The sequence below is a fragment of the Nothoprocta perdicaria genome, unplaced genomic scaffold, assembly GCF_003342845.1.
Source record: "Nothoprocta perdicaria isolate Ctin4 unplaced genomic scaffold, notPer1 scaffold_145, whole genome shotgun sequence".
NCBI lineage: Eukaryota > Metazoa > Chordata > Aves > Tinamiformes > Tinamidae > Nothoprocta > Nothoprocta perdicaria.
In genome coordinates this window covers 22,566-49,304 of record NW_020454594.1, presented here as the reverse complement: position 1 = coordinate 49,304, position 26,739 = coordinate 22,566, and the positions used below count along the sequence as shown (strand labels likewise).

Sequence of the window (26,739 nt, the reverse complement as noted above, 5' to 3'; positions counted from 1 at the left end):
CTATTTGGCTTGAACTAGTTAATTTTCATTAACATAACTGGCATATAATTATTAGCTTCACTTGAGTAACTTGCCTTAATACAGTTACTGAAGCAACCATAATAGAGGTGCATGTTCTTAAAAATAACAGTTTTGTGTGTACTGGCTGAAAGCATAATTTTCTTCCATAATAGCTCTGCTAAGTCTATTTCTTTCTACCTTTTGCTCACAGTTAAGATTTCATTTAATATTTCTATATTCTAGGTAGATGCCAGAGAGATCCTAAAGCAGTAATTACCAGCAGCCATATAACAGTGCTCCTTCATGACTAATTGCATTTGACACTAATTGAGGTTCCTCTTACTGAGGAACCTGTGAGAAGCAGCACTCTGAGGTGTATCTGGGTCCTCCCTGCATCTGCTGGGGTTTGCCCTGTTTCCTGCTGTGGCTGTCCTGCTGCTCAGAGACTGCTGGTGGGGCCAGCTCCTCTGCCCACGCCGCGCTGTGACTTGGTGAGGGTGCTCTTCCTCATTTAATGCTAAGTGCTGTGCTGAGGTATTTCTTCAGAGTGATTCTCTGGGAGCTGAGACACCTTCCATATTCTTCCAGTTTGGTTTATACACAAGATGCTTTTCCTTTTTCCTTTTGCTAGCTCCTAGAAGAGTGTTGGAGTACTGTGCGTTTGGCAGTAAATCTTAAAGGATAATGAGGAAAATGGCCCTACCTTTCATCTTGTTCATTTAACCATTCTACCATTAGAAGTCCACTGTTTCACCTGCTTTTTGGCCAAAGGTCAAAAGCATTAGCCAGGAGTTAAAAGGAATAACTAATTGGATGCATTGTGGTGACCCAATATAACACTGCAAATGAGAAATTTAAAGCTGCTTTGCTTTCAACCTGGCTCCTTGTCTGCAAAAACAAGCAAAATATATTCAACTCAGCAAAGCACCATGCTGGTGTTTCCTCCAGCAATAACTGTAATTCTTTTCATCCTAACTAAAATTGCAGCATCTTTTTTGATTCCCAATGAATTTAACCAAGACATTTGCAATTAACAGCTTAGGTAGCAGAAAGTCAAACACCAGGAGATTCTTACCGAATTGCTAAAAATTCAAAAACATGAGAAGAAAAACTCACAAACAATATGGTAGAAGTCATATTTATTGATAAAAATTAATATATCTGCTATAAAATTTGTAACAGTAATGCAACTGAATATTTATTTTGATGCATAAACCTGAATGTTACATACCAAATACAATACAGTAACACTGGTTTCCTCCTTATTTACATGTTTATGAAAATTGATATGCAATCCATGTTAAAAGAACTTGTAATGGAGAATAGTTACATTAGAAAAATAATATTCTTGATAAAGCATTCTTGAGGACTCCAATCACATTTTCAGGCCTCTTTCAATAAGGCAAAAATCCCTGGTACGGCATATAACTTAATTTACAAAATACAACAACTTCAGACACATCTTCAAGTTTTCTTTTGGTATGCTTTTCCTCACTGTAAAATTACTTAATTTTCTTACTAAATGGAAAGAACTTTCAGTAACGTAATTTAATGAGCTCTACTACATATTACATTTACATTGCTGTAATTTAGCGACCATAACTGGGCAATCTTTCTCCTTAACTGTTTGCTCAATGAGCTTTTCTTAGATGTAGGACATGTAGCATTTTGAAATCATTATGACTGTGGCATCTTTCTTCAGTTTTCATAGGAAACAAATCTGTCACATTTGGAAACTTTTTTTAAAAAAAAAATATTTCTTTTTTTTTTTTTAGGAACTGGTGCACAACTACATTTCCACTCACAAGAGAACGTCACAAATGTAACTAAAATTAGGCTCGGATAACTTTGAAAACATACTACTATGTGCCAAAACCCAAATTTCTTACTTTAATACTTTGTAACCCTGCCATGCTCTAGGAATTCTTATTCTGCATAGCTTCATTACTAGTCACAGTCAGATAGTTTTAATTCCTTCAAAGGCACAAAATTTCCACCTCTTTTCCAGTGTTGCTCCTACACCAGTGAATTCTTGCTTAAACATGCGTGGCAGTCTCATCAAAAGCATTTCTATCTCATTTGCAGAGATCTACGAAAGAGAGAAAGTTAAAAATAAAGTGAGAAACTGCTCTGGAGCCTGGGAAGAAGAAACACAGAGAATAGAAATAAGGAAAAAAAAAATCCAGGGACGAGGAAAACAAAGCTTATCGTTATTAATATTTTTAACCTTAGTCTGACACATGTCTTTTGAAATGCCAAAGCAAGTGTAAATTCCTTGCAGGAATAATTTTGTTTGTGTAAGCAGAATCCCACTGTAAAAGAATGATAATAGTGGGGAGATATTGTTATTTTAGGGTTGCTGTCATAATTTATTTGTGTGAAATCCGTCTAAGACCTATCGTTTCAGGCATACTCATGTTGAGGAGGAAGGAAATCAGACCTTATTTTTCCTTCTCTTCTTATCGGCTGTTAAATCCGTCTACTTCTAGCTCTATTAGTTTTTCTTTCAGAAAAAAAAAAGAAACTAAAATAGAGACTTCATTTTAATCAGCTTTATTTCATTACTTAGGGACTAGGTGGAGTCATCCTGTCCCAGTTTAGCCCTGTTTAGTAGCCCTAGATAAGTGGTCAGTGAAGATCCTGACTCAGTATGACTCAGAGTATTTTCTAATGGTCTCGAAACCTTAATACTTGATCACATTCCTACTGAGAAACATGCTCTCACTGCAGAAAACACTTTCACAAAGATAATCATTTTTGGTAGTCAAGAAATGAATGGCTGTGGAAAATGAACCATTCTGATCCTGCAGCTACTTATTCTAAATTAATGGTCATGCAAAGTATAGTAAAGAAGCCTCTGCTGCTGCTGCTACAGATATATCTGTGGCTTGATTGGCTTCATGGCAATGATGACATTTCTGCTTATTGGTATTAGCAAGACACTTTCATGGTGGAGAGTCTCATTTTAAAAGCAGTGTATAAACATAAAGCGTGCTAATTACACCTTATTTGACCCAAGGGAGGCGAGGAAATATCTGTCACTTTTTATTTTCCTACAGAGGTTAGCGAGGCAGAAAGATTAAATAATTTGTTAGAGGTGGCACTAAAAATCAGTGTTGGAAGCAGTCAATCTGGAGCTCCAAAGTAATCAGGTCGATCTTTTACACACTCTTATGACAGTAACTGATGACTGGTTACCTTTAGGTAATGACTCTGAGCTCCAAACCGAGTCCTCAGCCCACATAGGCATGCTGACCTTATTATTCCTGTTTAGGTGAGAAATGACAGGCTAACCATGGAAAATAATTGAAATTAATCTCCGAGATTACATCTCAGGATTACACTATTAGGTTGCAATTTGTTGCTACAAGCACTTGCTTCCAAAATAAAGCCGTGAGGTCAATTCTGCTGCACAGGTTTATTATGCAGCAGGTAGGTCAAGTGGTAGCTACATGGCAAGGTCACTGGGCATCTCAGAGGGAGTGAGACAAAGGCCCCATCCAAGAAGACTCCATTCACAAGGTAAAGGTCTGACCGTGCCAGCATCACTGAAGCCAACAGGCTGCTCTCACAAGTGGAAAATCAAGGTCAGAGCCCACAGATACACACAAGGAGGGACTGCAGCACTGAGGAGGGTAAAGCAGAGCTCAGTCCACAGAAGCAAGGAGAAGCAGGACTGTAGTCCAAGGATACACTAGTTAAAATGTTTGAGGAAGAGGGGCAGCCAGCGAGAGGGACAAGCAGTTGAAACTTAGCCAAAAGATTGTGGGTTAAGGTAGGACTTGAAGGATGACAGAGATTTGCCAGATTGGGTGCTGCAGGAACTGGTGTCAGGGTGAAGGAAAATGCATTGCATGACTGAAACAGAGAGTAACGAAGCAGAAGGGGAAGTGCTGCAGGCCCAGATGTTAAGATCTCTAGAATTATCATGATTTAATAAGATCCTTTTTTAATTTAAATTCTCAGACTTCTCATCTTTCCTTACTACCCTCTTTTTGTTGTTAGCAGTGGACTGTGAAGCACCAGCAAATCTGAGCTGTGATACACAAAGGCAAGTGCAAAGAGGTTTATCCTTCATCCTCCCTCCTCCATCTACCTCTGTTACTTCCAATGGCCTTCCATATAATGATCTCCTCTGCCTCCTTCAGAGCCATGAATCTGTCCATCAAGGTAGCTGGAGGTTATCTTAGCTATGGGTGGAAAGGCTGGAGGCAGTACTAGGGAGCCAAATATTACCAGGATGAGTAGAGCTGGATCTGACTAGCAGGGTATAAGGACTACCACTTGCTTTCTGAGCACAGGTGCACAAACAGAAGCATCCTGACTTCATATCACAAGAAGATCTGAGCAAGCACCGTCATCCCTGTGTGCAGGAGAAGTATTGGCAGACGTCTATGGTGGATCAGAGCTATGGTTTAGCAGAGCTTGTTAACCAGCTCCAATTCAGTCGAGGACATCTCAAGGAGAAGAGAGATAGGAGACCTATTGAGGCTATAGGATTTGACCCAAACTGTATTAAGAATGCCATTGTATAGCGACTCAATGAAATATATTATCAGAGAAACATTTATATTCTAGTTATCTTTGCAGAGCTATTGTTTAGCATTTAGAGTAGCATTCATCTGATCAAGGTGTCTTTGATGGTGATGATTCTCATTTTCTTTATATTTAGTGAAGATAAATGAAGGCTTTTGGGGCTTGATTCATCCTACAGTAGATATTGAAAGTCTAACGAATCATGTCCTAATGGTACCTATTGACGACAGACTGTATGAACTGTATGGTGATTAGGAAATACTTTGAGCACTGCAGTGTGTTGGCCTCACTTGTGTGTTGGCCTTAGCTTCTCTGATTTTAGCAATAGATCAGCCAATTTCTTTATCAAGTCTCCCAGCTTCTCTGTGAGGAGGAAGGGCATTTTTCATGGTTCATGTTCATGACTATTCACATGTTCAGTTTGTCTCATGACCAACAACTTTTAGAAGAAAAAGGAATACTCTCCTAAAATTCTCCATCTTTCAGTGGCCATGGCTTCTCTTTCCTCTTTTTCTGCTTTCTGTCTTATCAGCTGTGTTTCAGAGTCATGTGTCATAAAATCAGCTGCTAATCTTTGCCTTTTAAAACTCTATTCTTCTTTGCCGCAATTAATATTTAAGCAATGCAAAGCAAAGGACTTCAACACAGGTGTGTGCATTGTAATTTGTGAATGAATAAGGACTGCAAACCCCCAGGCCCCATATCCCATTATCTTTCTAATGGAAACTCGAGAAGAGTTTAACCTGCAGTAAAGAATAATACAATATTTCTATAGAGAAAACAGATTTTGATTAAATCTTTTTACCCTAGAGTCCAACTGCTGCATATAAGACCAAAGATATTCTATGTTGGCTCCAAAAGGGTGGACATGAAGAAATGTGGATATGATACCTGTATTAAAAACAAAACCATAGTAGTGAAATTACCTCAAACCTTTAACATATGATTAATATAGTCACCTTTAATATATCATTAAAATAAGCAAAATAATTCTGAATTGTTTGTTCTCGCAAGTTTTCCAGCAAGAATTATGTTCCTTAATTTTCTTATACAACCCAATAAACATAAGAAAATGACCCATTTTTAATACAGTCATAATGTGGTAAGCACAACAGCTCATCTTCAGGAATGACAGCAGTTAGAAAGTAAGTGACCAAGATAATATACTGATGAATAAAGGAATTTCTAAACAAAGACTTGCTGGAAGCATTTCAACTACCAATTTTATGCTTGATTTACCAATATAAAATTGTGGATATTGTAATGGTAAAATTATTGCTTTTTTCCTCTTCAACGGATGCTCTGTTTTGAAAATGTTTCATATAATTGTGTCAGAAAACTCACTCCCTCAAATTATTCTAGTAATTACACTGATGCAGGTTGTGAGAAGTGTTTAATCCATATTACTACAACTGCTGCTGAAGAAAGCACAAATCCTTTCTGACATATTTGCTTATTTATTCTTCCTTAAAAGAGAGACAGTTATGCCTGTCTCCACTGTTATTTACAGGCTCATATAAAAGGTATGGGAATAAAAGTGGTCTGAGAGGAGAGAGGACCAACATCTGAAGATTTTTTTTATGCAGTAAAAATCAACTGTCAGCACAATAGTGATGACCAGAACAAACAGGATCGAGAATATTGGAATTACTATTAAAAGCGTTATCCAATTTATCCTTCTTTAAACAAACAGTGAGAATAGAAAATGACATGTGTGATACTCGCTGTTTGGGAAGAGTTGAACTGTAAGAATCAGAGCAAATATTTTCAACTCTCTTTGGATGGTTTTCTTAAATGAACCACCCTAGGGGAAGTTCCTTATATTTAAAGCGTAAACACCAGGATTAAAAACGCTTACAAATGACAAAAATGGGTCACTGTATCTTGTGTACTGCAGGCCATTCGGCATTCTTGATGCTGAATGAATTAGGATAATCTTGGATTTCAGTTTTTCCCAAATACTGGCAATGACTGAAAATGATAAGCAAAACTAAACTAATTTTAGATCGGCTTTGCAAAGTGCACCTTCTTTTCACCCTCATTTTTCCAATAGCATTTACAAACTTACGACCCTGCAAAGGCAGAAATCGTGTGTTTATTCTTTGGCAAGTCCTAGCAGCCATTGCCTTCCTCATGATCTGCGTGACCACAGGCACATGCTCAAGTGCTCTTGAGGCAGAAGCCAAGACCATCACACTTGGATGGTCTGATTAGAAATCCGATTTGTATTCAAATCACATTTTGCCAGTGGCATTGCATTTGCAATGTATGCGCCTAAAACTTCCCAGCTCAGGATGTTCAAAGCTTTCCTATAATATTAGGAAAAGTGGCACTCTTGGAAGTTTCTTTTAAAGGTTTTATTTTAGGTAAATGATGTGGCAGCTTTTGTGGTATTCATACTGCTAATTCCCTCATGTAATGTCAAAAGGATAAATCTGGCTTGTTTAATGCTTCCACTACACACATTTTTGCTTGATAGTTTGCCAATATAGTTGCTATCCCTCTATCCTTCAGTATTTTATCTGATGATCAGATGACAAGTTATACAGTTCTAGCCTGTTAAATTTCAGTGTAAATACAGTCTTCATATAAATCTAAATATAGATCCTGAATTTATTCTTCACATCCCAAGTCCTTTCATTAAAGTCTGCAGATTTTTTAGCTAGAAGTTCACTTGTATTTCAGGATTTCTGTTAGCCCAAATGATTCTAAGTCTGGACTAAATTTTTTTTTTTTTCTTTTAGTAAAGCAAGGATGCACATCAACACATATGCAAAACAAAAACTTGCTAAAAGATGATTTGTTAACAATCTTCTTTTTGGTTATCTTACCTATTAAAAGTGCTTCTTTCTCTGATTTTAGACCGGGGCTTCGTTTCTCTGAATTTTTTTCTCTGTCTTGGTTGACCAACGCTACTGTCAATACATTGATTTCCTATAAAGTTTAAAAAGAAAACAGGTGCTCATGTAGATTTCATTTACTTGAGTTAAACCTCTCTGCTTCCTTTCAACTCTGTAAAAGAGATCATTACTTTAATTTACATCTAAAGACAAGACAATTATAAATAATTGATTTGTTTGCAGAATATTAACACATTTTTGGAAGCACTTTTTCCCCAAGAGCTGCTGAAAGAGGATTTTCTTTTATGGGGGTAAAGACTAACTTTGTTGCTAGAGCGTCTTCATTTGAATGGCTTGAAAAATGTACCATAATGTCTAGGAATGGTCAGAAAACTCCAGTTTTCTTGCTATTAAAGCTGTGAACATAGACTGCCTCTAGAGAATGTGGCTGAAAACATTCAGTTACAGCTATAAGAGTAAACTCAACAGTCAATAGCAATGTTTCCAGCTACTAGAGCATAATCATCTATGCTGTTATACTAGTACCTGCCATGGTGCAGGTTCTTGTCCCAAACAGCGGCCCAAACAGGCACATTTTGGGAGCCATCCTATTTCAGGAAGCATTGCTAATAGGTGGCTTGTATGCAGTTACCTTGTTTTGAGAGTTAAGAAGAGCCATCCTTAGGGAGAAGCAAGTCAAGGCTCCTGCTTTGAGCTCCCTTTTCTGCAGAGCCCAGTGGCCTGAGCCCAGCTTAGCTCTCACATGCTAGGTGCTTCACCAGAAATACCCCAGCAGTTTGTGCGACAGAGTGCTCTTCTCCTGGGCTCATGTGAAGTAAACAAATTATCTCTATTTCAGAGGCATGTAAGTGGCCTCCAAGTGCATCATACAATATCTGAGCATATACATGAGCTGTTTCCATGGAGCAATTGATGGGAACTCATTCCTTGGTGAGGCAGTGACTCATGCTGCTGCATCTGCTCTGTGAAATACTCAGCAGTTCCTTGCAAAACCTGGGAGGTACAGAGCATAGGGCTAAGGATATGATGGTGTGGAGTGGGGCTGAGTGGGAATGTGGGAATGCTCCACTGCTGGCTGTGGGAGACCAGGGATGTTGTATGCAGCTGGAAAGGACACGGGTCCCAGTAGCCTTAAATGCAGGCAGATTTGCACCAGTTAGTTTAATGAGAGGGCCAATGTAGAACATGCAGTTGGGATTTTGCTTTGATCCACAATTCTTGGAAAACTTTTCTATCAGTAAAGGAGAGATTCTCTCTCAAGTCCCAGTTGGACTTTGCAGTCTGAGAATGGCAAGAAGAGTGAGGCAATTCCTTTCTCTCAATTTAACCTGCCCCTCTTCTACCCTGGTAATGTTCTCCGTGCTCTTTATAGGCTGCCTCCACTGAGCAGCTGCCCGATACACAGCGCCTGATGGCTCAGATGCTCTGTGGGTTCAAACGTTCCCGCACGCTGTGAAGTGGAATAAGTTGCCATGTGTCAGCTAAGAGCCTGTGTGTGCATCTGAGTGCGTGTATCCTGAGCCTCCAGCAAACACGAGGCTGTGACTGACCTTAGCTCACAGTGAAAAGGGAGTTAGATGCATCGAATCACCTCAGGATTGCTGCAACTGTACTGGACAACTGAGCCAGGTCTCCTTGCCAGATGGAGACATCTGTGTGTAGCTGTGTATGTCAGAGATGCTCACCCTACGCTGCCTTTCAGTCAATGGAAATCAACAATTTTAGAGTGACATATTTTAGTTATTTGACTCATTATGAAATAAATTACCTATTAGAGGTGCCTATTTCATTTTCCTTACTGGCTACAAAGGGAACTTTATAGCATGTATTTAGATACTCACAGGTAGGGAAAAGTCTGCAGTTTGAGAGCTGCAGAGAGGGACTCCAAAAATAACACAGTGCCTCAGCTCTCTGTCAGGAAAATCACATTGACATTAACAATCCTGTAATGCTGTAATGAACAAGGTATATTATACCAGCAGAAACAGGTGAAACTATTTTCTGTCCCTTTTTTATATATACATATATAGGTATGTATGTATGTGTGTGTGTGTGTATATATATATATATACATATATATATACACACATATATATATACATATATATATACATATATATATACATACATATATATACATACATATATATATATACATATATACATATATATATATACATATACATATATATATATACACATATATATATATAYATATATATATATATATAAATGTTCAAATGAATTTCAAATGAATTCAAATTCAAATTATTTTTTTCCATAGGGGAAATAATGATAAGGGGGTCATGGACCAGAATAACTGAGCTGGATGGCAAATTTCCGGATACTAGAGCAGAAGAGCTGAGCAACATATGGCACCAAAGCTTGCACAGGTTAAGATGTAACTTTTGACTCCGTAGGAGATAGAAAAGCAGTCTAAAAATAACAATTCCTGAGAGGGGAAGGAGAGAACAGAGAGATGAGTATTTGATATAACAGGCTCCAAACACAACACACTAGCAGTTTCAGATGGGATTAGAAGTTTTGTCAAGCAGTGATGCAGAGAAAGAAACCATATTCCCATTGGGAGCAACGAACAGATGGATTCTCAGTTAATGGATAGATTTGAGCCTGTGCAGAACATTTTGTATGATTTATAGGACAGTGTAAATGGACGCTAAAGGAAGTCACACCAAGTCTTCCTTAGTTGTAGGTGAGTGTGGAGAACAGAACAGTGAAAAATTGGTTATAGGGGATCTTGAGGAAAACAAGAGTGGCAAAGGCAGCTACTCAGCAAAAGAGGGAGGTTGGAGGCTTTTGAAGAGTTTAAAACAAGACATTTCTGTCCTCCAAGACTTCCATTGTCTCAAAAGATGACAAATTGGACAATTCTGATGTATTCAGCTACCAAAACAAACTTGCACAGGCCACGAGAAAATCCAGGGCAGCTGTGAGTGGTCAGACAAAGGATTCAATAGCAATTTTGATAGGAATTAACAATGACTTCAGAGAAATGGGCCTGTGTCTAAAAAAAGACTCAGCTGATAATTCATCCGGAAACTAGGCTAATTATAAATGAAAACCTTAGATATCTGACTACACACTGTAGGTACCAATTTGGTAGCTGTGAAGCCTGTATGACTTGTTCTCCTGCTGTTAATTTTCACATTTTTAGAGGCACTACTACAATTAACAGAAGCAAGATTTTTTAAGAATATAAAGGAAGAGGCATTAGTTAGTAGGAAAAAAAAACTCTGAATGGAAGCAAACAGTTAGGTCACTTCTCTGACATGAGCAAAAGATAATAATCACTAGGTGACTGAGAAAAATTACTTAAGATACACTGCATTAGTTTTTCTTTTTTTTCTTTTTTCTTTTTTCCTAGAGACTGTCTTCTATTTGGCAAATGCACTATTTTCTGATGTCCTAAGCAGCATCTTTTAACAGATTTCATTATAAAAGGAATATTTTGCTACCATCTGTCAGTTACCACATTAAAGGACAAGAGCACAGCTGAGCATGTGCAAAACCAGTATTCATTAGAAGTGAAATGACCTTGCAAGAACTAAAAACAGTATATGGAAGGCTTAATCACACCTGGAGACTGTTAGGGACCTGGCCCTACTAATAATTCACAAATTGCATCAGGTATCAGGGAACATGGAGGTGTGACTTGCTGAAAGCTCTGGTGTGGCTCAGCATGGATACAACCCTTCTGTGCACTCTTACATTGCCATCTTGGAGTTTTTCCCAATAAACAAGCCCTTCCACTCTTTGACAGCTGATGAAAAAAACAAGAATTTCCCTCACAGGCCTGACAGTCTCTATGATTCTGCAGTACCCCTTGGGGTTAGCACTTTGGTTTGAAGATCCTTTTTCAGGGCCTCTGAATTGCATAGGGGAAGATCCACAGAAGGAGAATCTTTCTGGTGAAGTTTCAGAACTCCTTGCTGGGTAAAGAAAGATCAATTCAATAATGATTTTTTTCACATGGACTATTCTTCACAGGCAGATTGCAAACACTAAGGCTGACACAGAGCTAATGGCTGTCTACTCTGTGGACAGTTGTGCATGGCATTTCCCACACATGAATCTATACTCAAGCCATGGCCTGGATGTAAACTGTGACAGAAGCTGGGTTTGCACCATTAACTAACGCACTCTGTCTTCTTTTGGAAGCAAATACAGAGGCCATGATGTGCTCCAAAAGATGCCTGGTGTTGCTGGTCACTATAGAGCAGCTGGGTTCCACACCTTAATGGTGCAGTGGATGTGGTGGATGAAAGCTTGACTCCTGAGAGAGCTGCATTGCTGGAGGACACAGAAATCCTCAAGATCAGAAGACAAGTTGTGAGTCCCTACACAAAATTGTACTGGATACAGTGAGAACAGAAGGCAGCTAATTCTGCAGTTCAAGACTTTAGCAGATCAGAAAGCTCTGGATTTTTCTTCTGACTTGGGTCTTTCAGTCCTTCAGCAGTTTCTTTTATGGGAAAGGATGACATTGCCTACTATGTTCTCATACCAGTCATCACACATATGCCAGTCTTGTAACAGTACAAAAGAAGCACACAACATACAAAATGTCTACTCTTGTCCAGGGCTCCCGTTTGGGCAGAAATGTTTCTTAGCTTCAACACTTCTGGGATCCTGAATACATCTGCTAGCCAGCATCCCTGAAAATAGGAGTGAGGACTCTCCCTTCCTTGTAAACACTAGCCAAGAGTTGAGCAGGGCTTGGAAACTGCTACCTGGAAAATACATCTGCAAGAGTGCAATTCCACTTCACTCATTGTTCAAAACTGTACTTGAAAAACAGAATATGGGAATTATCGAATGTGACATTAAAGACACTCGGCAAGCAAGTGGGATGTGAATGACAAATATCCAGAGAGCTAAAATGCTCCCTAAACTAACTAGATAATACTTTTTTTTTTCATAATTACCTTTAAACCTATGAAGGATGGTGACTGCTTATAGATCATCTTCAAAGACTTTGCTCCCTTTGTTGTGGTATTGGGATTCTGCAGGGCTATGCAGCAGGAGGTAAGATTATTACTCTTCATGAAGGATCAAGTAAAGAAAAACAAACAAAAAAAAGCCTACCAGAGTTTAGAGAACATTTTGATATCTGTGCTTTATGTACAAAACCAATTGTCCGATTTAATTAGAACAGTAGCAGAAAGGTAAGACTGGGTGTTGGACACAGCAGGAAGATGACAAAATAACTGTTGAATGTTTTCAGAGGTAACGAATACACCACACTTTCTCATCAATCAGGGGATTTCTGAGAGAGATGAGCAGGAGGAAAAAAACTATACATCTGAAAACACAAACAAGAACCTTGCAGGGTATTAGCAGCAGGCCAGAGAAATGCTGTAAGCTTGAAAAGAAAAGTTAATTTTAAAGTTTGATAGAGGAAAGAACCATACACACATGAAACCAAATTCTCTGCCCATAAGGTCTTAAAAGTCAAACATTTATAACAAGTCAAGCCTCTTGAATTTGTGGGGACACATAAGGTTGAGCTATTTGAGGTCAAATTTTTATGGTTTCAGATGCCTGTCTGTTAAAAATGGGCTGCTGTCCTTGTATTTATCTCATGGTAAATATAAAATTATTCAGCTTGAGTTAAACTACACCAGGGGGCTTATTTAAATTTAACTTAAATCAAAGTTCTTTGCAAGTGAGAGAATGAGAGAGCATGCTCATAGACAGCAACCATGACTCGAATCATCACAATATCGCAAAAAGTCACTCAGGCTGGCAAGGACATCGGGAGACTGCTTAGTCTTCCCGAAGACGTTCCTTCTTCAGGCTGAACAAGCCCTGATCCCTCAAAGTCTCCTCACAGGACGAGTACTATCATGATGGTCCTCTGTTGAACATGCTTCAATTTGGCAATATCTTTAGGGGTGCCAAATGCAGTATCTAGATGCGGTATAATGAATGCCAAGTAGCGGGGAGATAATCCAGGCTCTCAACCTTTTGGCTGTCTTCCTGTTAAAAGAGCCCAGGAAGTTGTTGGCTGCCTTTACTGCTAGGCACACTGCTGTTGCATATTCTCGAAATGTCTCTTTCAGTGGAGCTGCTCCCTGCCTCAGTAGTCTCTGGCTGGTATTGTCACAGGGTTTCTTCCTTCACTAGTGCAGGGCTCTATATTTGTATTTGATGAATTTCAGGAAGTTCCAGTTGGCCCCACATGCCATGTGAGTGCACTATCACTCCTATTCCATGTCATGGGTGAGATGCTAAATGGGGTAGGTCATAAAGAGACCCACAATTAACTTAATTCATAACCAGCCTCCAGTAAGAATAAGAACAATGAGCCATCATTCTTTGATCCTGCTGTTTCAGGAATTTTTCACTCATCAAAGAGTGGAAAACTGGACTGTAACATCCCAGCTTGGATACAAAGGTACTGCTGGAGACCATGTCAGAAACTTTACTAAAGTCAAGTCAAACTGCAATCCAGTGCTTTCCCTCAGCCTCAGAACTAGTTGTTTCATCAGAAAAGGCTGATCAGGCTGGTCAGAGATCTTGACGAATCCACGTAGGTTACTCCCATTTCACTTTGTCCTTCATGTGCCCAATAAAAGCTCCCTAACAGTCTTTCTCTATCATTTTCCAAGGGAAAGTAAGGCTGTCCTCTGATCCTGACCTTTAATGCTCGGTCAGCCTGTTGCTTATTCCACAGAAGAGCTCCAACTTCTCTTTTTATTTAAGAGCCAGATAGAAGCTTTCTCCTTTTTCTCTTGACTTTTCTAAAAAGTTTGGACCAATGTATTGCAGAACTCCATCCACAGGCACTTTTCTACAGGTTCCAGTTATCCTTACAGTATTGTGACTCTGCATCATCACGTGGGTCTCCATACTCTCCTGTTTTTTTCTCAACATTTGTTGCATTTGTGTGTGGGTGCCTGAGGTGGGTCCCTGTGTGACCTGTTCTTTCCTTCCTGAGGAGTCTCTTGCTCTCACCATCCTGATACATATTCTCACCAACCTGACCTCTGCTCCCCAACTTATCTGCAAGCTGTTACAATCCTCCCTAACACATACTTATCTTTAAGCTTTCTTCACCAAGTTGGGAAACCTGCTCATAAACCCATTTTTACCCTATTTTGCTAATGGAACTTAATCCTGATCAGCCGGAGAGGGAGCCAGAAAAGGCCATTGGTGCTATATGGATACAGGAGCATTGTGTATTTGTGTGGTTTCGTTTAGCCAGCCCTGTATATCCATATGTATGTGTTGTATGTGTGTGTTTATATGTGTAGCTACAGGGAGCACATGTTTAGCCTTTCTAAGGGTTGGACTTGGTGGCTTGGAGCTGCAGCACCTCACCTCTATGATCCGGCTGCCAGGTTCAGCAGCTCTTGATAGCGCTAATACTTGGCTCTGGCCCAAATGACTCTGAGTCATCCTCTAAGGGAGCTTGTTCTCATTCACTAGCTATTATGGCACTATAATGTTATGTGGTGTGTGGCAATATGGAAGGGTGACCTCTGAAAGTAACTCGAATTTCCCCAAGAACATCATGTCTGCTATCTTTTTGTTCAACAAGGCATACAATAACTGTTTTAGCCCCTCTATTGGCTACTCCACTGATAAAATTTTAATTGCTAGAAAATTACTCATAAGCTTTGATAAATATAATGTTTTTGCTGCTGCAGTAAAGCCTAGCAATCAATTTGGCCCTACATCATAAAAATAACTATTTCCTAGAATTCTTGTACTGTACATAATCCTGGTTCATCACACTCTAAGAACTGATTTCAATAAAGTGGCTAACATTTTAGCCACTTTAGCCAAGCCAGGTGATCTTGCCATGTATTTGGAGCAGGAGGGCCAGCTGACACACTGTCTACATGTAGAGAAGGTTACTGGACTCTATGGCACTGGGATAACTCTGTTTAACAAATTATACCTTTGCATAAAGTATACAAGGAATTAGTTAAATTCATATAAAATATCCAAACAGCTCAGAACCAGAGCTCTAACATGTGGCAGTCCATAATGCAAGCAGTGGCAAGAAGTAGGATATATAAATCATCATAAAACAAACAAGCTTGGTTTTCATAATTTTTTCCTCAAGATCTCAGGGAATTCCTCTCTCTCTTCTATCTAACTAGTGATAGAGAAGTATATGTTTGCAATATATTATGCTACTGGTGAGTATCATAACAGTTTTTGATAGTGACTGGTTTATCATTAGAAGCTTATAGATTAGGTGTCACCCTTTCACTCAGATCATGCTTAAACTTGTTTGATAACTTATTTTGTGCTGTGCAAAAAACCCTGGTTGAATTTGTCAGCCACAGTATACTGTAAATACTTTTAAGATACACTAGTATAGAAAATTTAAGAGTGCACTGGTATTAACTAATAAACAGTTGTCAACTGGCTTGAAAAATTAGCTCGCATTAAAATTATAAGAGCAACAATGAAGAAAAAATAGAAGAATGAATACAAGACCTTGTAAATGAAACACTTCAAAATACACCCCTATGCATCTAAGATTAGTTTGTCTGATTTATCCCACATGATAGAAATGTTTTCAGGAGTGAAGATTAATTGTATTATGGTGTTCTTGACATCCTATTTTTCCAATCCATTTGCTAGAGAGATGCTTTTTCATTACAAAGCTTTTACTATTATAACTTTCACCTGCTGAGTTTAGGCAACTAGCAATAATGGGAAAATGCTTTTCTCATTGAAAGCATCTTTTTATATTGTTCTCATTGTATTTGAGCACATCTATTTTATGAGAATGTGCATATGCAAAATAGGGATGACTAATATGAATGTTACTTCATGCTTATTTTTAAAACTGCGGTTAGGTTGCTTCATTTTCTAAAGTTGGATTTATGTACAGGTTCCTGATGACTTAACACAGATGTTTCATGTGATGGGAAGGTGGTTGTTTTTCAGAGGAAAAGGTAATTGTCAATTTGCACACTCTGCAAAAACCAGTGGTTGGCTGAGTAAGAATCCTCATTGCCTGCCTTCCAACCCTACTGAAAAACCTTATGGAGGAGAATAAGTTATACTTTTACAGCAAGGACTCATTAAAGCTGTTTTGAAAGCTCTTTAGCACAAATTACTCCAGCTATCTCCTCTTCAGCAATGGACTTGTAAACTAAAAGTTAACAAGAAGAAGAAAAAAAGGAAATTTAGGACATGTGGGACGTAGAATTGTTTTAAAAATTTTGTCATGAAATCAAAGCAAAATAAAATACTGTTTTATGATGATGAATGAATTTTTAGGTTTTTAACAAGGATTTGGACCTTGAAATATATCAACTCTAGGTATCTGAAAACTCTAGATAGCCTCCATATTCACAGGGATCTCTGTGTACATACTTATGAGAAGTACTTGAAGCAAACATTTTGGAGCTATCATTCCCCTGGATCTCCAAGATCCAGATTAGAGTGATAAACTCTTCAAAGCTCAGTTTCTCCCAGGGAAACCAACATTCCTTTCTTACATCAGTCACTTTTTGTCTCATATTCCATGAAGGGCTTCAGTATATTGGAAGGTGTGTGAATGTGATGTGTGCACCACACACTGTTACTGCAGTAATAGGCTTGTAGCTGAAATGAACACATCCCTCCATCCCTTGGGCAGCTGCTAAGGAGTCTGTGCAGTACTAAGGAGCCCTTTGATAACAGGCTTTGTGCACAGTATGGGTTAAGCACACGGGTGTGTAAGTATAAAACCAAATGTTATTCCTAGAGATGATGGGATGACTCCTATATACATATATATATATATATATATCTCACAGAATCACATTATCACAGAATGGTTGAGGTTGGAAGGGACCTCTAGAGATCATTTATTCCACTCCCCCTGCTCCAGCAGGGACACCCAGAGCACAGGGCACAGGGTGGCATCCAGGTGGGTTTGGAAGACCTCCAGAGAAGGAGACTCCACAGCCTCCCTGGGCAGCCTGTGCCAGGGCTCTGTCACCCTTACAGGAAAGAAGTTCCTCCTCATATGGAGATGGAACTGCCTGTGTTTCAGCTTGCATCCGTTTCCCCTTGTCCTATGGGACTGGCCACCACTGAGAAGAGCTTGAGCCCTTCCTCCCTACATTCCCCCTTCAGGTATTTCTACATGTTGGTAAGATCCCCTCTCAACCTTCTATTCTCCACGGAAATCAGGCCCAACTCACTCAGTTTCTCCTCATATGGGAGATGCTCCAGTCCCTTAATCATCTTGGTTGCTCTACGCTGGACCCTCTCTGAAAGCTCCACATCTCTTTTGGAATGGGGAGCCCAGACCTTCCCACAATACTCCCAGGTGCGGCCTCACCAGAGCTGAGCAGAGGGGCAGGATCACCTCCCTTGACCTGCTGGCAACATCCTCCTGATGCAGCCAGGATCCCATTGGCCTTCTTGGCCACGAGGGCACACTGCTCACTCATGGTTAACTTGGTGTCAACCAGGACTCCCAGGTCCCTCTCCGTGGAGGTGCTTTCCAGCAGGTCAACCTCTAATCTGTACTGGTGCCTGGGGTTATTCCTCCCCAGGTGCAGGACCCTGCACTTGTCCTTGTTGAACCTCATGAGGTTCCTCTCTGCCCAACTCTCCAGCCTGTCCAGGTCCCTCTGAATGGCAGCACAGCTCTCTGGAGAGTACTGACCCCTAGGGGGAGTACAGTGTGCAGTGCAGTGGGGAACGTACAGTCTGGAGTACTGACCCCTGGGGGACACAACTGGCCACAGGCCTCCAACTGGACTTGGCCCCATTTACCACCACCCTCTGAGCTCTGCCATCCAGCCAGTTCTCAATACAACCTACTGTCCACCTGTCCAATCACACCTCCAGAACTTTCCTATGAGGATATTATGGGAGACAGTGTCGAAAGCCTTGCTGAAGTCAAGGTCGATAACATCCAGGACTCTCCCCTCGTCCAGCTTGCCAGTCATCTCATCATAGAAGGCTATTAGGTTCGTCAGACATGACTTCCCCTTGGTGAATCCATGCTGACTACTCCTGCTCACTTTCTTATCCAACTATTCATTCACATGCCTAGAGATGCTCTCTAGGATGAGCTGCTCCATCACCTTTCCAGGGACAGAGATGAGGCTAAATGGCCTGTAGTTTCATGAATATATATGTATATATATATATACACACATATTCTCAATATACATATGCTTAGGAAAATACTTTGGAATGAATAGTTGAATATAATTATCAGATATTATTAAGATGTCAGATAGCTCTGGGCATTGCAGAACTGTCTTCCTGCAGAGCTCTTGAAATCTAAAGTCAAAAAACTTTTGTAATTTGTCATGAGTAGGTGGTTGAAAGGGTTTATCATTGTGTCTCCATGTTCTCTTTTCTCCTCCTGAGTACAAAGGAATTCACTTCAATAAAAATACAAGTTACTGCGCCATTCTGACAGTTTTTAACTAGGGACAAGGCAAGCCGTGCGATTTCATGCTGGTAGGCAGTGTGATTTCTTGCTCCACACAAAGGTTTTTTTTTGCTAAAGCCAAAATGGACTTCAGGTAACACAGGCCATGACAGAATATACCTCAGTTGTCTGTGTTACTTTCTGCCTCATAGGGTTTAGATTGTAGCTGAAACGGTAGAAACCATGATTGTGCCAGGAGAGAAGTCTACACTGTGCTAATGACCCTGTACGGCTATCCTCCAACATACTGAATTAAGGAGCCCATGAAGGAGAAACCTAGAGGGGACTTGATCTATCAGTATGTAAGAAGGTTGATCACGCTCTTTGATAACATGGTCTTAAACAGCCACTTAAGCTCTTGTTATTTGTCACAGTATTGAATTCAGGAGGTGGTCATTCCTCATTCCTGCAGTAGTAAATAGGAAAGCTGCTGATCTGCAAGCACTCATAGTTGCTTTAATTTATCCTACTCCCCATGCCCTAAATTGGAAACACAGGAAGAAATAAGTTGTGGGAGGACGGAAAATAAAGGTCCAGAATGGAGAAAGGGCAATGAGGAGGGGCAAGAGGCTTGACCACTCGTCTGTATTCATTTTTGTTTGTTCTTTTGAGACAATTGTCTGTACCGGTTAACTAAATTAGTGGATTAAATACAGTTTTTGAAAGTGGAGTGGTTATAAGAGAAGGGTGGAAAAGACGGTGTAGTCCACTCTCTTGGGAACAAGGAAAATGTCTCTGAACGTTCTCGGGAGGAAGACAGAAACAAAGCAGACCTTGTGCTCTCTTTCAGGGCTGTAACCCCCATGCTCTTGGGCACAGGAAGGCTGCCAGCATCCTCTCATCATTCTCTTTAAATGCACCCAGCTGTCATCACTTCAGTTTTTGCAGCACCCACTCACCCCGACATGCTCCAGAAATGCCTCCTGCATGGATCAAGGATCTCAGCTAAGACTTGCTCTAGCCTGCTGAGGCTAAGATTCACTGCATAAAACCAGGCAAGGCAGCTGGGAAACTCAAATATAAAAGCAATTGAAACAATTTCCCAATGTAAGTAGGTTCTGAATAGTTTTTTTTTTTTTCTGGCTTGTAACTGTTAGACCTAAATTCTCCCAAAGTCCTTTACAGGCATTTGTATCTGGAGCCTGTGCTGTTCTTTGAAGAGTAAACCTTAAAAAAAAAAAAAAAAGAAAGAAAGCAAAAATGCCAGCAAACACTTTATCACTTTCCTGGAATTCTCTATCATTAAAGATGGCCAATTTTTGTCTCAGAGTCCTGAAACATTTGGACAATTCAAGTAGGAATGATCTCTACCACCTTCCACTTTTCTGCATGTGTTCAAATTCTTTTTATCTCATTTGGCTAAGTGTGAGGCAGTCACATAAATAGCATGAGGCAGCCCCATTCTTTGGCAGGTATGAACCAACATATATAGTGGCATTTGTGCAGTTAAGAACAAGAATTGAGTCCTGGGGAACCTGGCGAAATTAGAGAATTCTCTAACAAAGAGAAGGGCTTCATTGTTTAAGTCCTTGGCTGGCTGATCTCAAATATGAGCCTTATTTAGGAGCTGTCTTTACTTGTTTTTGGTAACGATCATCAGTGTTGAACTGATAATATGTGAAAAAAAAAAAGAAGACTAGAGCAAGGTAAGAAATAAGATTGCTTTCAGCATTGCATAAAGTGAGCAATTAAGTGAAATGGTTCAAATATTTCACTCTGGGTATACTCCTTCTCAGAGCCAAGGATCCTTTAGTAATTGCTTGAAAAGCAGAGGCAGAGGGGAAAAATTAAAGAAGAATCAACATCAAGTCTAAGATGCTTGGCTGAACTTGAGAAATGCTCTGATAATAGCTTCAAGCATCCACATGGAAAAATACATCTCTACTTAATATTATTGATTCTATGTCCGGAGAAAAAAACAAACAAAAAAAAAACCACAAAATATTGTGTCCAGGCTGCTGGAGATGCTAACTGGAGGGAGACAGCCAAATGAAGTCAAATTCATTACTTTGTTCAAACAATGAAATTCAAGCAGAAAAGAAACATGGTAAAAAGCCCAAGGAAAAAAAAAACACTAAAACACATTTTTCCCTCTGAGATATAAGTGCTTTTTGTAACCATTCAAATACCTTGGTGAACTCCTGACTTATTAGAGTTGATGGGAATTTATTGACTTCAACAGAGGATTTTACCTTACAAATATGCTCTGGCCATTCAAAAAGCTTTGGTGACCATGTCCTATGTCTTTCTTTCACCTGAATCTGGACTGAATGGATAAGCACCATTTCATGGTGCTTATATTGAAGGCAGAGATTATTTGCCCTCTTCTATTTATAGGAGAAAGGCAGCTGTCAGTGCAGTGAGATAAACTCCTGGAAAATCACTGAGAACTTTTAAATTGAGGCCTTGGGTTCAAAATCTCTCCTTTTCCATTAACAACAGAGATATGCCATGGTAGACTGACTTTCTCACCCCCTAAATATTCACCAAAATGATGGTCATGCATATATGGTAATAGTTGCAGGCAGTGTCCTAAATTTGCTGCATTTAGCAATGAGCAAAACACTTTGATAAAACACAGAATTACCATTTACACAAGAGCCTCCACAGAAAGACACTGAATTTATTAAAAAAAAAAAAAAACCCAGAGGAATAAGCTGCATTTATATAATAAATCGCAAAGCCTGTGTTTAACTTTTTCACTCTGCAAATATTTTGTACCCAAACACGCCTCCCAAGGAAGACTTTTTTTTTCAAGGTGGGACTAATCAAGTCCCAAGACACTGGGCATACGCTGGAAGAGGATTATATCTGAAATTAGAATTGCATATTGGTCATTGTTTTTCTCTCATTTAAGATAGATATGTGGATTAAATAGCATTATATTTAGTAACAAAGAGGAAATTAAAAGGGGCACACATTAGGAACAAGATGATGTCTTTTCCTAAGACCAGTGCTGAAGAAAATGAGCAGGAAGTGACAGCTCCTCTGGCAGTGCTGGGTGCTGAAGTCTCTCTTAATGCCAGGCCAGGAGTTTGGGCTCATGAACCTGATATCTAGGCTTTCGTGCCACAGAGGACCTGGGAAATGTCAATAACTGCAACAAATATTGTACCATTTACCTGACAAGTCACTCATGAAACACTCTTATGACATTTTACGAAGCCTCGTGAGATGGTTTTGCCTACTGGAAATAACTGATGTGTCTGCAATACACCAAATTTTCTATTTTTTTCCTACAACTTTAAGTCTGTACTGTCATGTTAGGGAGTGTGGTAATTAAATGTGCTCAATTCTCTTGAAAAAAAAAGAAAAAAAAAAAAGAGAGAGAAAAACTCTCAAGATCTGCTTGTTTTACAGATTGGCACATTTCAGGAGGGATTTTTCTTTGTTTCCAAAGGTATCTCAGCTCCTATGTTATCTTTCAGGATGGTATAACAGAAAAGTAAAAGACACATTAAGATAGGGCCAAGTATATATTTTTAATCTGTATATGTTTTTGCTGTGAAAAATATTTCCAAGTTTTATGTTAAGAATTTTTTTTTAATGTAAAAGATGATAGAGACCAGTGTCATCACATTCTCTGATAACTGCTGCAAATAATCATTTTAAGATTATAGTCTGGACTTTTTAATGCATATGCAATGTGTCTAAACTTTCATACCATCCTTTTTAGGATCCTGAATTTCTGCATAGCAAGTAATCTAAATATACCATAGTGTGAAGATTAGATTGAGTTCAGTGTAGAGACATACATTGTCATTTCTCCTTACCAACACCTCCTACTATTGCTCGGCATGTAAAGGTATTTCATTTGCTGAATTTAACCTGTCGACTGTAACAAATATGTCCTAATCCCATTATATGCATCACAGTTCACTAGCAACCACGTAGGAACCACCAAGCCTTTTCCTCTTTGATCATTCCAGATTTACACACTGGCCAAGGGCAAGAACCACGAAGTCTGCTGAGAATAGATGAGTGGAGGCAATCTGCAAGGTGTCTCACTTACATATTCAATATAAATGACAATTGTTTAAAAGGTGCCTTAACTTCCATTTTACAAAGTTCACTACAGCCATTCTCGTCCACTAGTTCTCTGTTTCCATTTGTGCTGCTGTAACTCCTCTGATTTCCTCGTGGCATAATTCTTAAATACCTGACTGCAGCTGTGACATGATAATTGTATCTGTCTAGCTTCCTTCTCCATTAATTCAAATATTGACTTCTGTTCTTAGGAGTTTAATTTGACATCAAATCTTCACAGGCAGAAAACAGAATTTAAATCTTATGAAAATCTTGGGCATTTTAACATTTACTACAAGTGCAAACTGAGACAAAACATTACATATTGAAAAGTTTACAATTAACGGATAATTCTGAAATATTTTTACACGTGACAATGACCTTCTGAAATGCCCTCTCTGAATATAGTTTATATGTTGTATATAATACTGTTTTGATCTTTATTTTATATAAAAGTGAAACTTTTAGATCCTCCTGTTTTATTGTGAAGAGTCAGAATGATAAAGGTGAAGCTTTTACATAGTTCTCATTTAAAATATTTCTTTCCTGAAAAACACTGTTTCAACACATTTTTGAGAGGAAGCAAATTTTCCATGTTCCCTGAGAAAGGTGAGAAAGGCTTAAGTTTCTAAGTTGCCTAAGAAAACTTGCAATCAACTGTTCTACAAAGAGCTTTTTAGACAACAAATGTGATCATTTCAAGATCATTGGAAGAATCTCTTTGTTTTGGTCTGCAAAATCTTTCAGAAGGCCAACAAGATGCTGTGCTGACAGGCTGCAGCTGCAGGATTGTTAGGGCTCTCAGACAATATTGAATGTCTCCTGTCTGAACGCTGAGAGCTATGGAGGCTCTATCGACTTCACTGCGGAATTAGAACAAAATGAATGAGGCTCAAGAAAGGATTAAAAAAGAAGAGTGAAACTTTTCCTCACTGTAAAGCAGTTTTCTAAATTTGAGAGTCCCTCTCAGGTTTAGAATAAAACTATTTTTCTGTCTGCGCCATTAGACAACTCTTCAAAATGATTAGAAAAGATGTTAAAACATATTAGTGTTCAGGTTACTACCAGTTCTCTCAACTAGGGCAAAAACATTGTGTATAATCAATTTTAATTTTTCATATGCCTATGACAAAGCATAAAGCTGCACAGTTTGGATTATAAGCATAGCAGGACAGTTTTCCCTTTTCTTCTCTCACCTCATTTAATTTGCTATTTTGACTGCAATCATTAAAGGAATAATAGAAGCATTTTTACTGGCAGTAAGTTTTACAAAACATGACTTTAACAAGTCCTTTCAAAAATTTTGGACCAAGCAATAATTCAAAGAATTAATTTAGCCCTTTGGTGCAAATGAGATGTTTTCAAATTATACACATGTATGAATCACTTCACACAGAACTGAATTATAGCCAAACTTGCTCAGCTGCAAGGTGGCAGCCATAGAGACAAACTTTGTAGGTTGAGTAATCCTGGACAGGACACTAAAGCAAAGCATTTCTCTTGCAGTTGTTTCCATGGTATCTTTAACACCCACATACAGCAAATAGGACATTGGTTGTTAAAGTCTCATCCAAATAAATCCCACAAAGTAAATTGCATGGAACTCAATTTATCTACCTTGAAATGAAGTTTGCTGGGATCTGAACCTGTGACTTCAGGAAAAAAATAGGCATTTCAAACCTGATGTGCAAGTCATTCAGCCATTCTATCAGCTTTAACACTAAGACATAAATATTAAATTCAAGAACATAAGCATGCACATATATCTCTAAATCTGTATGTATATAGATGTACCTACATTTGCCTGAGATTCATCATGCCCATTGATTTCTGCTAATTCCTTGGCACTTTTTAACTGCAAAGAGTAAGCAACAAAACAAAACAAAACAAGTACATTATTCGAGCATTTCACATAGTTATCTTTGATTTATTTGAAGGAACATTTTATAAAGCTTCCAGTGAGAAAAACAGATGGAGCATATAATTCTAATGAGTTTTTGTTCAAACCATTTTGAAACCAACATACTTAAGGCTTGATAGGTTAGCAAAGAAAAAAAAAAGAAATAATAAGACTGGGTCATTATTTTTGAAATAATAAGATTAGAAAGTAGTTTCAAGGCATAAAAAGTGTGCAGAATTGGCTCTCAAGAATAATAAATGATTTCATTTCCCATTCTTGCTGCTATTAATTCAAACTTTGGAATATTCGCAAGTTGCCACTAGCTAAATAGTGTTTTGCTAATGATTACTTTTGAATGATATATTTTGAGCTGTTTACGATGCCAGAGTGATACTGTATGTTTCCTTACTGTGGAAGAATCTAAATAACTGTCAGGGCTGCTGGATATGATGGAGAAGGGGGTGAAGAGAAGAACATCTTTTTTGTTTAACTGGTAGAAAGAACTGAGAATCCAGTTAATTTCAGATTCTGAGCTGAAGCAAAGTCTTTTTTCCCTCCAAATTGGCTTTTATGAGGAAATTTGGAATTACTTCTTGGGGAAATGTAAGAGATCACTAGCAAGAGGCTCAAGAAAGGTCCTAGCTCAGCCACATGGAAACATGCAGTCGTTCGTCTTGTGATTGAGCAAACACGGCTGGGAGGAGATGCTGCAGCTGTCACAAGCTGGTACACCATGGAGGTTTCCATGCTTAAATGAAGCATACGAAGCCATTTACCCTTTAGGTGCATTTCTGAAGAGTTTATGCCGTCTTAATTCAGAGAAAATATTTGAGGTGGAGGTGATGGGAAACCATTAATGGAACTTCCTTCTGTATTCCTTGGCTTCCATCTGTTTTTGCCAAAGAAGCTAGGATCGATTTAACTGTTGATGACACTGCTGTAATCCTGAATGACAACAATCCTAAAATCCAGGAGAATATGAGCGCTATTCTGTTTTGCTTAGGTGTCTGAGTCAGAAGCACTGGCTGATTACTCTGGGAGGGCTGGCTAGCTTACCTCCATCATCCTTCTGCCGTGTGACAGCAACAGATAAACTGCTTGTGAATCATCAAATTTTCACCGTTTCCATGCTGAGCTTTAAGGTATGCAGGGCATGATTTCTGTATACCTTAATATACAGGGCTGTAAGCCATACCAATTCAGAAACTGCTGCACCACCAGTTAAATTGGTCCTTATGGCGAGGGAAATGGGGGGACAGTCTCTGAGAAAGCAGTGCCAACGATAGCTGGGCACTGCAAACTCATCAGCTGTCCCAGTTCAATTCACTGATGCTCATCTTTCAATATCCTAGAAAAGACTACAATTTAAAGCAGTATGATGCATTTCCAATGAATGTTATGTGTTTTTTTCTGCTTTGAAAAATAATCTTGCTTTAAAAACTGCCATACTGTAAGCATGGCCATTAGGAACAAGCTGAGAAGGCTAATTAAAGCCAAGCACCAAAGTTGGGTATTCCTGCATAGCAGCATCACTGAGAGAGCTGTTTCCTAATTCTGCCAGTTCTTCATTATCCAAATTCACCTCACAGGAGTAGTCCTGTTGAGCTGAATCTAGTTGGGTTACTCATCTGGATAAGTGGTTAGGAAAGCAGGCTTGTGCATCTAAAACCGTTCTGTAGGTTAACACCATGTTCAGAGAGTTCTGCTCATTGCTTACCTTTTGCCTTTCCTTTTTAAGATTCATAAAATACAGTCACCCTTTGGTGTCTGCTGGCTTCTTGGGCAATGCATCACGTGTGTTCTGCTGGTGACCACTGCCTTGTCAGTCTCACACTTGTTGGGATGGAGCCTGGACTCAGCCTCTAGCCTATATTGGTCTGCTGGACTTTCACCCCACTACCTTTTCCCAGGATCATTGCCCTGGTACAACTGGTACAAGCAGCAATAACCTAGTTATAACATAAATGGGATGGTACTGAAGAAGGTGA

The 26,739-nt window shown here is 39.1% G+C and overlaps 1 protein-coding gene across 1 annotated transcript in view; it reads right to left on the bottom strand.

Annotated features, from left to right (window-relative positions):
- Window positions 1-1,221: 1,221 nt before the first annotated feature.
- The window catches only part of LOC112943358 (ecto-NOX disulfide-thiol exchanger 1-like), a gene marked incomplete at its 5' end in the record, with an annotated part of 43,484 nt that continues 17,966 nt past the window's right edge, over window positions 1,222-26,739 (bottom strand). Inside the window, 4 exons of the mRNA XM_026034501.1 lie at window positions 1,222-2,089; window positions 5,342-5,427; window positions 7,368-7,470; window positions 24,650-24,706. Coding sequence (XP_025890286.1) covers window positions 1,958-2,089; window positions 5,342-5,427; window positions 7,368-7,470; window positions 24,650-24,706 — 378 coding nt within the window. The remainder of the gene's footprint in view (window positions 2,090-5,341; window positions 5,428-7,367; window positions 7,471-24,649; window positions 24,707-26,739) is intronic.